The 17,305-nt window shown below is 45.2% G+C and overlaps 1 protein-coding gene across 3 annotated transcripts in view; it reads right to left on the bottom strand.

The window, feature by feature from the left end:
* Nucleotides 1-16,320, bottom strand: part of TRIM36 (tripartite motif containing 36) — a 31,618-nt gene extending 15,298 nt beyond the window's left edge. For 2 of the 3 annotated variants that reach the window (XM_074855954.1, XM_074855956.1), the window contains exons 1-2: nt 16,258-16,320; nt 7,108-7,342 (exon numbers count right to left, since the gene is read on the bottom strand). In XM_074855954.1, coding sequence (XP_074712055.1) covers nt 7,108-7,342; nt 16,258-16,320 — 298 coding nt within the window. Of the gene's footprint in view, nt 1-7,107; nt 7,343-8,387; nt 8,550-16,257 lie in introns of those variants that run through there. The other variant, XM_074855955.1, reaches the window with a different exon arrangement.
* Between the last annotated feature and the right edge of the window lie 985 nt (nt 16,321-17,305).

The following is a 17,305-nucleotide window of genomic DNA, read 5'->3' as shown; positions in this document are numbered from 1 at the left end:
TAGATATTACCAGTATGAAATCTCAGCCAAGCCATTTAGTCAAAATATGCTGACTTGAACTTTGCTGAATGGCCTTGATAAAGGAGGGCTGCTAACTAAGCCTATACACTAAAGGGGATGCTGACACAGTTATGTCTAAGAGATTCCTCTGCCCTGAACTGGGGAATCACAGATCTGCAAGGTTACACAGGGTATGTCTATCTCTTTTCATTTCAAAAGGAGATAGCAGAGATGCTGCAATCCTACCAAACAGCTATGCACAAATTTCCCCTCCTCTCCAAAATAAAGTGATCAAAGGCTCGAGTAAAGCCCCAAGCCTAAGGAGCCCTTGGAGCCTGTTCAAGGGGGTGGCTCACACTGACCCAAAAGCTATTTACAGCGTAACATTCTTGAGGCTATCAAACAGGGCGTGCATCCCCGTGTCTCACTCATGAACCCACAGGGCACAAATATCAAGAGTCCTTTATTTATTTCTGAAGCAGGCTAAGCCAGTGTTTAGGCTTAACATGTAACCTCTCAGCTTCCCCTTACAAAGAAACAAAAAAACATTCCCTGTAGCTGAGGCATGGTTTTAAGATCCTTTTGAAAGGACTGCATGTTGGTATAACTAACAAATTTGTAAATGGAGGTATGGCTTAAAGCTGAATTCTCAAGTGTTGAAATTGGTTCTTCTTCAGAAATGGAATTTTATTCTCATCTGTATTTAGTCAGTATCTTCCCATCAGAAATGTTGATGGTCCATTTCTTTCTGAAGTGTCCTTTGATAGTATCCAAGAGATACTTGCCTTGTGCCACTCTCCCGTGGCTGCTTCACCCAACAATCCAAAATCTCCCTTCCTATCATGCCCTTTCCAGTCACTTTTAAAAAACCACAAACCTACACTCCCATAAGGAACTAGTGCCTTTAAACATGTTTGAAATGTGCCCCATGGTGCATGACCATCAGCTAAGAAGCCACAACCAGAGCATGAATAAGTGTGTACAAGCTGGCAGTCTCAAACTCAGCCAGTCTCATGCCTTTCTGGAGGTTCTGAGCTGAACAACTGGACTGCATTTACAGAACAGTATGTGCAACACAAGGCACCCGTATACAACTCTCTGGCTAAGGGAAGCAGAGATTTTGTTTTAGTACTTACTTGAAACGAATTAATTACCCAAACTGCACATCCTGCAGTACCTGTAACTTGGTGTACACAGCAGCACACACATGCAATGCACAGCAATAGCAGTGAAACGCAAACTGTATTTCCAATGTATGCTCCAAGCTAACACTGCACACAGGAACACAGAGAGATTTTCTACACAGACTTCTACAATGGCCTGGACAAAAAGATAATTTTGCATGCAGTGCCATGCAGTCAACATCTACAGAAAGGAATCTGGAGTACTTACATTTGCCAAAACTAAAAAATTAATGATACAGTGCCATATGTACAGGGATGGCCTACAAGCAGTATACTATAGCAGAGAGCAAGCAATGACAAAGCAAGATAACAAGAAAAAAAACCACAGTGCAGTGGTCAAGTTTAAAAATACAATCTGAAATTCGTATCCAGTAGCATGCTTTTAAAGTCTGGCCCAAGCGGCTCAAATGTAGAAGGGGTGTTTGTTTAACTCAAAGGTGAGTTTGGCTGCATCCCAATGGAGGCCTTTCATTCTGCCCATGGTGGACTGAAACGAGACCATCATCACGAGCCATGCTCTGCGAAGACTGGTGACACTCTGCTTACTGAAAGCAATCCAGTACCAAGGAAGTTGTGTACACCTTCAGATGTCTCATCCCTTCTCACTAACAGCACTCTAAGAGCCTAGGGTTTAATCCCTGGAAGTTTATTTGATAAGCTTCTTGGTGTGCTCTGCCACTTCAGTACTTAGAAGTATGGAAACATTCTCTTTATGCCTAGTGAGTTTTAAAATATTAACATGCAGTAAGAATTAATCTACTTTCTGTTTACAGGATTTCTACATTCCTATTTTAAAAAGAAAGCACTGATGAAGTGATAAATTTCTTCAATCACTACCTTTCTTATCTGCCTTGTGTCCAGTTTGCTAAAACTGAATTCTGCTTATACACACACAAAAAATCCACAAAAAATACAAGGAGTCAAAAACATGGATTTTGTAGTCATATAAGATGTGCATCTCAGAGAAACTTAGATCCTCCCCATACTGTCTTTTACACTTTGCCAATCCAGTTTACAACAAACAAGCATGTAGTTTTTGAAACTTTAGGAATCATCACAAGAAGTTTTCCACTGTGTTTTTTAAACAGACTGCTCCACTTGCAATGAATAGCTCAATCAGTAACTAAAATTTAGCACAACATATGCTCATGCTCAGACTCCAAACTCACAAATATACAGATTGCAAAGACTCAAGACAAAGAGCAATCTTAAGCATGTCTTTTAAAGACATTTAAATGTCCTCTTGCCAAGGAGAGGTACCAACACTTAAACTGCTGAAAAGCTCAACCTGCAGCTGATGGTTTGCAAAGGGATAAGACATCTTAAAGATAAAATTGTGTTTTCCAAGTACACAGTATCACCAGAATTCTGTGATTATGGAAGACATGGAAGTTAAATGTGTGAGAGTTTAAAAAAAATAAAGATTTTAAAAGTCAACTGGATTCTCATACAGGTTTTTTAAAAAATATGAATGTATATTGCCACCCCCCCGAACTCAGTTAACACTTGTGGATGGATTTTTAGGCAAAAAGAAAAGAAAAAAAAAAAAAGAGAGAAGTCGGTAGCTGCAAAATGTCATTTTCAGTTACTTTAATCTTCCCCAAATCAAGGGTGCTTTCTGCAAAAAGTGCAGATAAGGACTGCTTTCCAAGAGCTCTGATGGTTTTACAATTTAGATTTACAAATCTAAGTCACTTGTCTCCCTCGTCTGAGTGGGACGTGACATGGTGTCCTACAGTATCTTTGTTTTATGACACTTTCAGTCTTCAACTGAGGCAATTTAAACTTCCCCTTCCGATTAGCTGCTCTGTCCTCCACTGAGTGTAAAATTCAGATTTATGTTTAGCTCAGATAATGTCTTTCTTGAAGAACACAGTATTTCTATGGATTGCTCATGTGCCTGGCAATATCATGGCAACATGGAGTTTTGGGGGTTTTTTTCTGTTTTTGACAGAGCATCACACCAAAAAAAGAAATATTTATGTTAACAAGCCCACAAAGTGGCTGAACTGCTCAGACTGGCTCAGTTTTGGAAATCAGATGTGCTTAAAGAGACACTGGCTATCCTTCGACCTGACTGTGTCACCAAGCACATCAAACATTACAAGTGTATCAATTTAAAATATTTCATTTTCCTAACATACTTATGTGCTGTGCTAAATTGCCAGATCTAGAACTACCTACGCAGATTAACATGGTGTAAATTTCAATCTGCTTCTTTATCAAATTAAGTGGGCTCAGATACAGTTAAGAACTGGTATTACTTTCCATTTAGAAGCGATGGGCAACCATGACCTCTCAGTGTTACAAAGATCAACTAAACAATTACATTTTACTACCAGTAAGACCCTGGTTTTACTGAAACTTGAACATATAAGCTCTTGAAAATTAAAAAGCATGGGATGGGGGGGTGACTGTTGGGATTATGTTTTAAAGGGAGAGAGAACGTGCATTTTTGCACACATCAGTGTATGTTCAGTCATGCATACACACAAGAAAAAATATATAATCCAACCCTTAACTGAATTCCAGTCCAGTTGACCTTTAAGTCAGTGCTAAACAGAATGAAAAGCTTTCCTTATAGAAGTCCTTTGCTGTACCTTTGCTCACTGCAAAAGTAATTTTGTGGACTTGACCACTGACAAAAAGCTATATTCTAACCAACAATATTTAACTTGAGATCTAAATGCTAGACTATCTCTAGCCAATACACAAGAAGTGAAGCATTTCTACCTCTCCACCCAAAAGACCTCCTCTGTGAGGCTGCGAACAATGAACAGAAAGCTGTTTAGAAACAAAAAAATTAGATATACCATTGGTTTACAATGGTTCAAATGAAAACCATCAACTATCTTCTCTCCTGTGCTTGTTAAAATACTGCAGGGCTGAAAGGCAAGAATGTTTAATTTCCTAGCACATGAAACAACTGTAGTATTTAAGAACAGAAAAAGGGAGAAAGAAGAGATGAGGGGAGCGCAGGGAGAGATACTCCATTCAGTTTCTGCATCATCCATCAGTGCTGCACAAGTGTCAACATAACCACATTATGTGCTTTACTCTAATTACACCAACATTGTAATTACACTTAACGTTACAGAAAATGGATTAGCAATAAGAGATATCCTTTATTTTCATTTTATATGCAACATATTTTTTAAATCAAAGATTATTTTATACACAACATAAAAGTGGGGTTTTTTTAAACCAACACATTAGATTTTAAGAAGCACATGCACACCATTTCAACTGAAAAATAAAGAGTTCTGCCAGTTCCAGCCTTTTTACATTAAGATAAATTGTATTTGTAAATGCAAGTTGTGTGTCTACAACAAATACAAAGTGTGAACCAGTTCCTTCTGGCATCTCAAGAATTTAAATGCCAAAATCATTTTAAATAGATGACACTCCTCATGCAGATAGCAGGGATTCCTTAAGTGAAAAAAAAGAAAAATAAAAAGCCTACAGCAGGAAGAAGGTGTCGTATACATTTGCAAATATAACAATAATGACTTGACAGTGACATGCCCTGCATAAGCCTACCAGAAATTCTACCACTTTTTGTTACACATGTGAAGTCCCACTTCGGATGTTTTCTCATGTTTTCTCTCTTACAGAGCTGTTTTATTAAAAATTCCCCTAATGATCACAAAACGAATTAAGCAAGGCAATACACGGTATGGGTACTTGAGATGCAAGGGGAGAATTGTACAAATGTAAGTTGTAAGCTGGTTGAACATTACTGGCATCAAACATCTGAAAGCAAATTTCACACCTCACACAGCAATGGAACTATAATGCTTCTAACATTAGAAGCAAAGACAGTATAACCCAAATGTCCGAATGTATTCTCTAAAGCTCCCATTTCCATATGCTTTTCATTTTGCAAATTTAAACTGTCTGAGATGGTAATTTGCCTGTGATGTGCATCTGCCCAATGCTCTTTGTCGGAAGGTGGAGGAAGCCCATTATTTCCAAGTCTCAACCCTCTCCTGCTACTCATCAAACAGGTATGCAGTCTTTAGAAGAGCATTCATCTCCTTCTACTAGCAGGTCAGATGAAAAGATAACACACATAACTTCCCATCAGTTTGCTGGGATGGTGGCAGACTACTGCGGATTTAAAGATTACAACCTCTGCAACAACTTTTGTGCATATATATCTCGGGGTGAGGGGTAGCAGGGGGGGAGAGGGCAGGAGTACCAAGAACAGGTCTTTCTTGTCCTGTCGTTAAGGGGCATAATGAAGCAGTAATGCTAAACCTTGCAAGGAAAGCAGCCGACAACTATGGCAGCACTGCGAAATGAGCACTGCAAGTCTAATAGTAATTAAATGTCAGGTTCCCAAGGGAGCTTTGCCACCTCCAAGCACAGGGTGGACTGTGCCACTGCAGCACACGTGGGCCATGCCATGCTAGATCGCTGTTTCTACTGCCCAACAGAGAGCAAGCTGGAGGGTAGTTTTTGATGGGAGATAAGGGATTACCTCCTCCCTTACGCCACTGAAGGCAGCGTGGGGGTGCTGCTTCCCACGCACAGCCTGATACGTCCATACTTTGCAAGCCACAGTTTTTACAGGGAGCTCAGGTCACCCATGGTGCGTCCACCATTCCACAGGCACCCAACCTGGTGCTCTGATGTCCACCCTGTAAAACATGATGCGGACAACTGCAGCAGAAACCAGGGACCACATTGGTCCATACATAAAATGCCATGCCAGAACATTATGTTTACTGAAGAAAAAAGGGAATAGGCTTGGATTTGGGAGAAGGCAGTCACCAGTGGGCTCTCCTCATCCAAACAATGTGACACTGCAGTTAGAGAGGGCTTAGAAAGAGGCTGAAGTGTATGTAGAGCTAAACAGTGACTGCAGGGCTGTGCACCCCATGTCCAGAAAACAGGACTGTAATGAGGATAACTAGTCATTTGGTCTGGGGATTCCCTCAAATCATACAAGCCTCAACCAGCCACTACAACAAATACAGCATTCGCTTATCAAACTGATTTGAAACAGTACTAACAACTCAGACGTTGTTTAAAAGCAGCAGGTGAAATAAAACATCTGAACTTTGAAAACTGGGGAGGATAAACATTAGTAACATATGAAATGCAACATACAGCTTTAGGGTTTGTCTTGTGGGTGACTCTTCCAGGGCACCACGGAGTGTGGTTTTTTAAAGTGGATAATTATGTCAGAAGGAAGCCTAAAAGCCAAGATGAGGTTTCTTTCAAGCAATACAGCATGCACAAAGTACTTTCGGTGCATCTGTGTAAAAGCGGATGAACTCATCTATGAATTACACAGACAGCTGTAAGAATCTTTCTAGGGTGGTATCACAAAGAGCATGCGGAATCCTACAGCTAAGTGCTCCTTAAAGCTTCGAGCAAATCGCACTGAAAGAGGCTGTTAGTGCAGTCTTACAGTCACCTGTCCTCCAATTCTGCAACCGTGCAATGATCATCATCTATGGAAAATGATTTATTGTAAGCACAGTGAAACGGGTAGGACAAAACTACTATTTGCAAAGCCTGCAGAGGCTCAGAAGGAAGTCAGAACTACTGAATTAGGCTGGCCGAAACCTGAGAGAACCGCCTCAACAGTACTACTGATGGGTAATGAAATTGCTGAAATCTACAGCTTGACACTACTGAACATGATGCTACTGCATCTCAATGTAACTGAAATGGTTACAAAGATTTACAGGGTGCCACAAAGACAAATCTATTATATATGAAATAAAGTGCATTGTCCTTAAAATATTCCCATTGTTCCTGCCACAGAATAAACAAGACTTGCGCTATCCCTAAGTCATCTCTTTAACCATGTCAGGAGTACTGGGCAGACATTCCACCAATGCAGACACCATTCAGCTCAAGCCAGTCTAATACATAAAATTAGGAAAACGTGCAAAATTCTGATACATACCTGATCTACTAACCCTGTCAATTCTGTCCATGCTAGAAGAAGAGATTTTAATTCGAGGGCTACTCTGATTAGAAGATTCAGAGCCTCCATCAGCAAAACAGTCTTCAAATGCAAAGAGTATTTCTTTCACACATTTGTGACAGACATTGTGCTGGCAAGGAAGGATCAGTGGATGGGTAAATAATTCCTTGCATGCTGGGCAGATGAGCTCTCTTTCGATACCCTTAATGGTAACCTTCATGACAAAAAGAGGGAGAAACAAGTGTAAGTGCAGAAAACCAGCAAGACTTATGGCACAGCTGCATGCCTGTATATCACCAAAACCCAGCTCTCTAGAATAATCGTTGCACACAGTTTTAGCTGGTTTGGAGCACTCCTCTGGTTAACACTGCAAACAAATCTTAATTAATATTTATGAAAGCACTCACAATGTTCATTTCAACCAAAGCGAACACTGCCACTAGGCAAACTCAGTTCACCTTTAGGTCGTGTCTGCATTGCAGGGGAGGAAAGGACAGGAGGGGAATAGTCTTAATTCCCCTCAGCCAACCATACTTCTTAACAATAGTAATCCATACGTTTAACTCGGCTTGCCCGCTCGCTTTGCGGGGGGGGGGCGGGGGAAGAAAAAAGAAACAAAGTGTCGGACTGGTTAAACAACAGGCTTTCCTGCCATGTAATTCACATTTAAGGACTGAAACGGCCTTGACTTCATTAGGCTAATAGTTCGAGTCATGAACATTATTTATTTATTTATTTCCCGCACAAAGAGCAGCCCGTGGATCAATGCAGCTCCTCAGTCATTCAGTGACCCCGCAGCCATCTGGCACCGCGCTCCGAGGCGGCAGGATCCGCCGGAGAGCGAACGCCGAGCCCGGCCCCAGCGCAGCACCAAGTGGCGGGCGCAGACCGCGGCTGCCCAGCGCCCGCTCGTCCCTCCGGCACCGCCGCCGTCCTGCCCGCCGCCAAATCGGACCGATTTCATTTACGTGCCGCCGGGAGCGTTTCCCCCGCGCGCACCGAGCCCCCTCTGAAGGTCCCCGTACGAGCCCTGCCCGCCGCCCCAGCACCGCGGGGCTGCTGCCGGTGCCACTCCCGGCCGGGCAGGGGCGAGGCTGCCGCCGTACACCGGGGGGACGGACGGACGGACGGACGGGGGATGGACACCCCCTCGCCCACCGCGTCCCCCCCCCGCAGCACAAGGTGCAACACTGGAGGGGACCACAAACCCCGACCCAGCGGCCGCGTGCCGCGGCCCGGCCCGCCCCACCCGCGCTCACCGGGCTCTCCAGCCGATCGCCCTCCATCCCCGCGCCTCCTCCACCCGCCGGCTCCGCGGCAGCCGCTGCCAGCCCGGCGGGGCGCCGTCAGGCCGGGCGGGAGGCGGCCCGCCGAGGGGCGGGGAGCTGGAGGCAGGGGATGCGCCCTCCGCCGGGCGGGGCCCACGGCGGCGCCCAGCGCACAATGGCGAGCGGGCACGGCAGCGGGCACCTGCGGCTCGGCGCGGCGCAAGGGCGGCCACGCCCGCACCGGCAGCGGGGCCACCAGGGGGCGCCAGGGGGCGGCGCCGCACCGGGCAGGGTCCGCCGGAGCCGTCCAGCCCCGCCCCCGGGGCCGCCCCCAACCGCCCGGCCGCGCCTCGGCGGTCCCGAGGGGAAGTGGGCTTGGCTTCTCCTTTTTTTAATTGTCGCCAAGCGGCACTGGAAATGTCGCCCATCCCAGCGGCGGGCAGTATTTAGTACTTTCCCACTCAAAACCCTGCCGCTGATGACCTCCCGTGCTAACAGATGCTACACAGCAGTGTCTCTGCCCCCGGGGAGAATAACATCACGGTACGCTGGGCACAGGAAAGAGACCTGGACCGGGGCATCTTACGGGTGTAGTAGGCGCGCACCAGGCGGCCCTCGTGTCAGCTAGGACGAAAAAGAGGTGGGGAAGTGGTTATGTTCGCCTGCACCTCCTACCCTCCCCTTACAGCACGTTTCCATTGGAAAAGGTGGAGCAAATACCCTTTTCACCACCAGCCAGCACAAACAAAACTACTAAATCTCCAGCTTCTTCAGGTTTTGGCAAGGGTGCAGATGCAACCATTGCAGACGCAGTGCATGGAGGCCAAGCATTAGGCTAAGGGAGAAAAACCACTAGTTAGGAAACTCAGAGTGAAAGCATACAGTGTCCTTCCATTACACAACAGAAGGAGGTTTAGTTAATTAAAACAGATGGAGTCTGGACTACGTGACTGATGAAATGCTGTCAGTTTGACAAACCCTAAATTTGACCTACTTGCCTATTTAAAAGACTAACATCAGGACAAGAAGTTCATTTTTCCCCTCAGAATTACTCTTCATATGAGTCAATAAAACAAACATGCTTGAAATGTCTTACTTGGGTTTTGGTCAGTATTTACACCTGGGCTTCAGTGGTCTGGACATGAAATCTGAATGGAAAATTACACTCAGAAATCATGAAGACAGAGGTAATGTTTTTGCATGTCCAGTAATACAAAGAAGAACTTTCTAGAGAACACATGTAAAGATGTTATTTCACATTAACTCTAGAAACCACCCTCATAAAAATACACAGTACTGTGTTTGAAATTATTCCAATAATGCCAGTAATGCACAGTATGTGCATTCAAACTGAAACATGTCACTAAACTGAGCAGGAAGGGAGAACAGGTTGATAGGGACATGAGTTGTCAGCCTTCCAACTATGTTTTGCGTAATGATTTGCAAGCATCTGAATAACTGTATTAGCTCTTAACCACCCCTACTATCCCTAAATTTTCTGATGTTACAGGCAGACTTTAGAATATGTAGCTCTTAATATGCCCTTGCCTACATTAGCACACTGCTCATCACTGACACTGGATGTGCTTCATTTGGGACCAAATAAACTATCAGTCACAGACCAGAACAAAGCCCCTTAGGCTCTGCTGCCGCCTTCGAAACAGTATGAAGAAATTTTGTCTTTGGTGGCACAGCAAGGCAAACTGTTGTTCACTTCATGCCTGAGGTGTAGGTGCCAGCAGAGGTGGGTGTTGCTAGCGTGGACAGACCTAGACCATTTTCCTTCTGTCCTCCCATAGCCCATAGATGGACCACAGTGCCACAGTTACTGCCAGGACTTGTGAGTGACTCTTTGTTGAATCCCTTAATAGATCATTAAGGTATTAGCTTGTTTGTGTGCCTGTTCGCTCTGGCTTCAGGGTACTTCAGAGCAGGATTTTAATTACCCCCCTTCTCCTCCACTACATTAAGATGATACATGAATGAAAAGGTCCTCAAAGGCTTCCAAAGGGCAAAAGTGCCCCTTCTGCACTCACACCTTTTTACTAGCTTTTTGATCCTGCCCCAGCCTAGGACTACTGCATTTGTAGTGCCAAAATTCGCCTTAGCTCTAATGTACTGGGAGTAAAAAACAACAGTTAGGAATCACTGGTACATTAAAAAGGTAAGAGGGGCAAACCACTGTCAGAAGAGACTCCTGTCATTAGCCTCTGCAGAAGAGATTAGTAAAACCAGTGTGGCCACAGAAGTCAAACCTACCCTTCTGCTTTGTTTCCAGCCACACGCATGTGCTGATTGGACAGCTGTTCTGCTAATGAGGGACTCCTTTTACATGAAATAATACCTGGGAAGTGTCAAGATAGTTCAATACACCCTTCATAATTTGCTCCTGCCCCCTCAGCAGGCAGGATCTGACCAGACATTGCTGGCACGCCTTGCATTCCCAAGACAGCACAAGACAGAAACTGGAGTGGGTGGGGGTTGTCATCCTATTTTCCCTTCTACCTCAGGTTAAATGCGCTTGTTAATTTAATCACTGGTACGCAGCAGTCTCCCAAGCACTCATTTGCATTAACTATCAGTGCAATTCAAAGAAGGACGTGGCACTGGTTTTCAACAAGCCATAAAACTCCTACACTTTTTATATAGTGCGGTTGGGGTTCTACTGCATGAAGTAACACAGCCCTGTGCCAAAGCGCTCGGGAGGTTCTGGCAACACTTCCCCTGCCTTCAGTAGTCAGGTCCTCAGACCAAAGCTTTCCAAAACATTATTTTTCATGGTGCTCTTGCAACCACGGCTCAAGCCTGAGCCAGTTTCCCACTGGTCTACATTCTTCTAACTGAACTGTGGCTACCTGCCTTGCACAAGGCTTGCATCAGGGCAGAGGCAATGCATCCACAGTGGAGATAGGCAGGATGAAGACTGAGATTTGTTCCTTAGATAATGGAACATGGAGGCCAAGCTACCAAGGAGACACTTTTCTCCCTGTGGAGAGGAAATGTTTTCTGCCAGGATGGATCCAGTGGGGTTTTAGCCCAGATCCTGCTCTGTGTAAATTGCCAGTGGTGCGATTTGCTTCTCTACTTAGCCCTGAAAAGTGAAATCTTTGAAGGTGACTGTTTTCCCAGGATTTTCTCAGTCATGCAGGCTGAAAGATATATCGTTTGTTCAGCAATAAGGCAGGAATTTATGCTGTCTGAGAGAAGTTTGCCTGTTTTGACTCGGGAATACAGGCTCATCTTTGTCTTTTTGATGGTTACCCTTCAGCTGTGTCACCTTGAAAAGCCACCAAGGGGCTATAGACCTTGGGTGTTTCAAAATTAGAATAACAATGATCTGAGGACCTCTTGTCATAAAACAAAAATATCAATCCCTAATACTATGATTCTTGTTGTTTATGTTCTCTGCAGAGATGTGCTACAAGCCTATAACCCTCAAGCTTGGATGGTTTCCTAACATCCCATAACCTGAACAGCTGGACCAGACAAGTTTGGAAGGTCACGTGAGCCACTGCTGTGCACAAAGCACTGAGCCAATAAAGACTCTGCTCATTGAACTGCCAGAATATTGGGATTGCAATCAGTTTTGTGTAAGGTTTGTAGCTAGCACATCTCAAGGTGTGCTACGTTGGATCAGTAACTTTTTTACTTACTACCACTTGTACAGGACACTTCACATCCAGGACACCTGGAAAGCAGCAGTTGCAAGGCATCCAGAGGGCAGCTAGAGACAACAGTCTACACAGAGGATTCTGCTGTTTCCCTCCACGCATTGTAATCACTTGCCAAGCAAATGAAAGAATTATAATGAAAAAGCTTCCCAAAAATACATGACATTCAAATCAAAATACCCTCCAGCTCTGAAACAGGAATCATACCTGTAAGCAAATTATTACAGTTTAGCAGAAGGGAAATGTAATGGTTATTTTTAAAAGGATTTAGAATATGGGAGATTTACATTTCAAAAAGACATAAATTTACAGGAAGTCCAGCCACAGAGTCAGTTTCTGACACCATAAAGATACGGCACAAAAAATATGAACTATACACATGTAGCACATAGGGAATTGCTATTCTGTCCTGCTGCCTTCTCTTCTTCACTTTGGATTGTAGCTACCCCTGTCACTGGGGGCAAGGCTGGTAGCTCACCCTTGCCATGTCACATCCCGTGCTCTTGTAGGCACTTCAGAGAACCCACTGCTGGAGCCATGAGGACACGTCTAAACTGTGGAGACACACCTTTGTCACACAGGTTGACTAACCCAGCTAACTCAGATTAGAAACTGTCAAGACAGGCAAATTGGACTCTGACTCTTAGCTGCTAGACTCAGGCTCCGCTGCAGTATCTAACTTAAGCTGTTACCTGAAATTGAACTCCAAGATATCTTTACATGCTCTTTTAACCCAAGTCACATTTTTATGCAAATACCTCTCACAATATAGACATAATCTGGCACACTTCTGGATACTCTGTAAATGGAAGAAAATTGCTGTTAAAGTAAAGGACTACTCTCCCCATAGGAACCCAACCCCCAAACAAGCACTTTCCTACACATAAGTAAGAAATATGCAAAGCCCTATCTTCTGAAAGATGAGGAGCAAATCTCCAGTTCAGCTAAGTCGGGCAGCCCAAGAGCAACCCATCAGCCCCCACAGTCACTAGTAAACTTTGCTGTATTTCCTCTCTCCAGTTCCTTATGTGATTCGGTTTTTGTACTCCTGTGTAGCTCTACCCCTTACTCACACCTGGAGAAAAGCTGAAATGCTGCCATGAGAAAATTGTACATCAGTCACTATATGAAACCAGACAGAAGGGAGGCACGGAAATCAGTGTCACCTGCAGCGTCCAGGTGGAGAGCATGCAGAATTTGAAATGCTCTTAAAATTATTTATATGATTTTCTCATGTTTATACCATAGTGGTTTTAGGGCTTGTTTTTAGTAGTATCTATTTCTCTAAATGCTTTTTCTGGAGAAATGTTTTTAAAGCTCTTCCTTATGAATCACAAACTGTCAGTTTCTGCAAACTATGCAGAGGGTAGGAATAGATGGTAAAACAAAACAAACAAGTGAGGGGAAAAACAGACAGGGCTAGGAGTTTGATTAAAAAGTGGAGCATGCCAAGATCCTTATTTCAATGAAATCAATAGTGAGTGCACAAGGGCAGTGTCAGTGTTGCCATCGTCTCTCTGAAATTCACAGCAGTTTATATCGGTTTGTTGATTTTATTCCACTTACAGGAAAATGCCCAAAAATGGTTCTACAAAATGGGTGGGAAGTGTTAGTATCAGTTATCCCATCAGGCAGAAATATTTCTTTACAGCATCTAAGAATTCTTTGAAGTTAATACTTAGGAGCAGCAGATACGTTCCAATGAAGAAAACACATCTATGCAAGTAAAACAATTTTGAATAGAGTGAGGGAGAATAACTGTAGGGGTGTTCATGTGTTTGACTACTGCAAAAGGAAACTTAACAGACAGCAGAGAGAGGAAAAAAAGAAGCCTGAAACCATTTCTGGAATATTTTGTCTCTCTCAGACAGTTGAGGGTCTGTCCTTGCTGTGATTTGAACTGAGATTTCAGAGTTCTGAAAGAAGGCCACACAATCTCCTTCTGCTTCAGTGTCTCTGCTACAGAATGTAGTTAATTGTTAATCTGTCTCACAGGGGTATTTTGGAGTGCTCAGATGCTGCTGTGACGTTTGTGACAGGTGCCTTGGAGGCCCAGAATATCTCACACAGTACTGCAGTGAGCCTAAACAGATGTTGTGGATATATGGATTACACAAGAACTGTCTTATTGGGGCTAAAAGTGTTACATGCATCTTTCTGTTCCAGATACAACGAGCAAGTTGTGTGTGTGTGAAACAGAGTCACGGGAATAATTAGTACAGATCATTAAGAGAGATAACAGGTTTTTGAAGTGACATTTCCCCAGGGAAAAGCAATATATAATGATTTGCCCTGTTTGAGAGGCCTGACAGAGGCTGCAAAGCTAAGTGTAAAAACAGCATGAGTGCCAAAAGAGGTCACGTGCCCAGGGTCCATAAGCTGATGTATCATACCTGTTGGGACCCTACGCAGCGAGAGGTGAGTGTGCAAGTGTAAAGTATTGTTATTATGTCCTATTTCTCTAATAGTTCTTTGTTCAGTGAAAGCCTGATGCAGTTAACTCAGAGAACGTTAATGCTCTCAGGCTTTGTTGCAAAAGCTTTACTTATGTGAAAGAACAGGAAAGGGAAAACTGGAGTGCTGGGACCTCTAAGCAGTCATACCCTGCCCCTAAGCACATACAATTTACCATGCAGAAGAGTCCTTTTGCTGGCATGATGTACGTCACTTGAGAAAGCAGCTTAATTATCCCGGCAGAATACCTCCAAGCTGCTGGATAACATCAATAAATTACAAAGGGGCTGTAATCTTAAACCCTGGTACGGAGGTAAAGAAATGCAAAAGGAAAACATGGAGAGCCAGAGATCTGAGACCTGGCCCTTGGAGAGCCTCAAGCAGTGACTCCCACTATGGAAAGTCTGTGAAGGTCACACAAGTGCTACAGCTCCTCTTTTCTTCAGGAACATCAAGGATGGGACTTGGCAATGTGATGCTCTATGTATAAACAACAGCTCTGTTTATAATAAACATGCATATTTCATACTACTGTGCTAACTCGACTGTCTGCGGAACCATATGTTCTTGCAGAGGGCATCAGATTCAAGCTACCATCACAGACTGTTTAACTGTGAGGGAAGGGGCAGACGTAGCACCCCCTTACAGGCAAATCACAGGCAAAAGGAGTTTCTTGCCTGAAACCCTTTATGGTTTTGTGTATTGAATAAAATGGACAGGAATAAGACTTGGCCATCTGAATTTTCCTTTGGAGCCCCAGGCATGGTTACCCCTGGGCAAGGAGAAGAAGAAAATCACCCAGAAAACTTCTCTCTCACTCACTCTAAAGGTTCATCCACAACTTTTAGAAGAGGGAGTGAGTGAGAGGCAGGGGGACGAAGGGTGAGCACAAAAAATGGGGTGTGAAGGCAGTCTCTGGAGATGAGCTGGAAGGTCTTCAAGATGCGTTTGGGGCAGACAATCTTTCCAATAACACCATTGTTCACCACACTTATTTTTAAGTTCAAAAATACCGTGACTACTTCCTTCTTTTTTTTTTTTTTTTTTTTTTTTAAACCCAGAATCTTTGGGGGAAAGGCAGAAGTGTTCCCCATTTTTGATGTTACCAGCAGCTCACAAATAAAATAAGTTGGATTTCCCCCTCCTTCCTCTACAAAACTCGTGCTAGTTTCCCTCAAAATATTTACGCTCTGAATCATTTCTTGGGGGCAACACTTTTCACTCCAGCATTACCCACAGCCCATCCAGCTATGGGTAACAGAAAAAGCCCCCAGTAACAGGCTGGCATGGGCGCAGCCCGCGTTAGCGCACCACATCCACTGATTAGCAGAAGGACAAACTGTGACACGCACAGCACAAGGCTGCAAAAATGCCAGATGCCTAACTGTGCCGGCCTGAGCGCCGCTTCGCCTTTTTATTTCTTAACCTTTTTCCGACAGCCTCGGAAGCGTGCGGTGTTAGGCGAGCCTCCAAAGTACATCAGCTCTAAAGACGAGTCAAGTTCCCCCCCGCCACCCCCAATCAACCAACCAACCAAAAACATTAAGGTGGGAACAGACTCTCCCCTCCGGGCGCATCCCTCGCGGCCCGCCGCTCCCGGCGCTGCCGCCTCCCCGGAGCCGCGCGGGTGTCCCGGGGATGCTGACCGCGGCCCCACGGGCACGCCGCTGCCGGGGACCCCCGCCGGCAGTCCCGCTGTCCCCGCACGGGCGGGTTCACGGCCGCGCCGCCCCTACCTTTTCCCGCTTCAGTAGGTCCAAGATGTAGCCGAAGCGGCTGCCGTCCGCGGCCACCGCCATGGCCCCACGCTCCACGCGGGGCAGCCGTGCCACGGGCGGGACCGCCCCGCCGCTTCCTCCGCCCTGCGCCGTGCAGCCCCGGCCTGCCCCGGTGCTCTGCGCTGGGGACCCGCCGTGGTGCGAGAGGTACTCTCCTCGCCTCCGTTCCCCGCCCCGTGGAGGATGCTCACGGGACCGAGGACGCCCGTGAAAACCTCTCAGCCAGCAGCAGCACGGGCAGACTGTCAGGGCACGTCGAGGTGTCCAGAAACACCGTCTCTACGGCCGCAAAAGCTGTGGTCAAGCTGGCAAGATTGTACCTACTCGTGGTTCAGCCAAACCCGAGCGTTACTGTATAAATCACTCTCGTCCTCTGCTGAGCCCATGGCCTGGGGCTGATGCTGCAGCCAGGTCTGCCCAGGGCAGCACCCAAGGTGGGCATGCCTCTTTTCAAAGAGACTTCAAAGCACAGCTTGAAGTGAGATGCACGCTGAGGTACGGCATAATGCGTGTGTCCCCAGGCTCTATCTGGTTTTCTTAAATTCCAAGCTTTTGTTCAGATGAAAAATTGTGTCTAAACACATCTGCAGTGAAGAGCTCATACTAATGTAATGTACATAATTGCATGTATGATGTCTGGTGTGTTTGCACTTGGCTGGTGGTACATCTATGGGGCAACTCAAACTGGAAGAAAACTTACTGTCATCTATTTTTCTGCATCCCAGGACTGATGCTGCCACTCAGGATGGATACAACATGATTGATCTTACCCCTGTACTCGGCACTGGTGAGGCCACACCTCGATGACTGTGTTCAGTATTGGGCCCCTCACTACAAAAAGGACATTGAATTACTCGAGTGTGTCCAGAGAAGGGCAACGAAGCTGGTGAAGGGTCTGGAGCACAGGTTGTACGAGGAGCGGCTGAGGGAACTGGGGTTGTTTAGTCTGGAGAAGAGGAGGCTGAGGGGAGACCTCATCACCCTCTACAACTACCTGAAAGGAGGT

This window comes from Strix uralensis, chromosome Z, assembly GCF_047716275.1.
Source record: "Strix uralensis isolate ZFMK-TIS-50842 chromosome Z, bStrUra1, whole genome shotgun sequence".
Classification (NCBI taxonomy): domain Eukaryota; kingdom Metazoa; phylum Chordata; class Aves; order Strigiformes; family Strigidae; genus Strix; species Strix uralensis.
The sequence above is the reverse complement of the archived record's forward strand: the minus strand, read 5'-3'. Positions and strand labels throughout refer to the sequence as shown.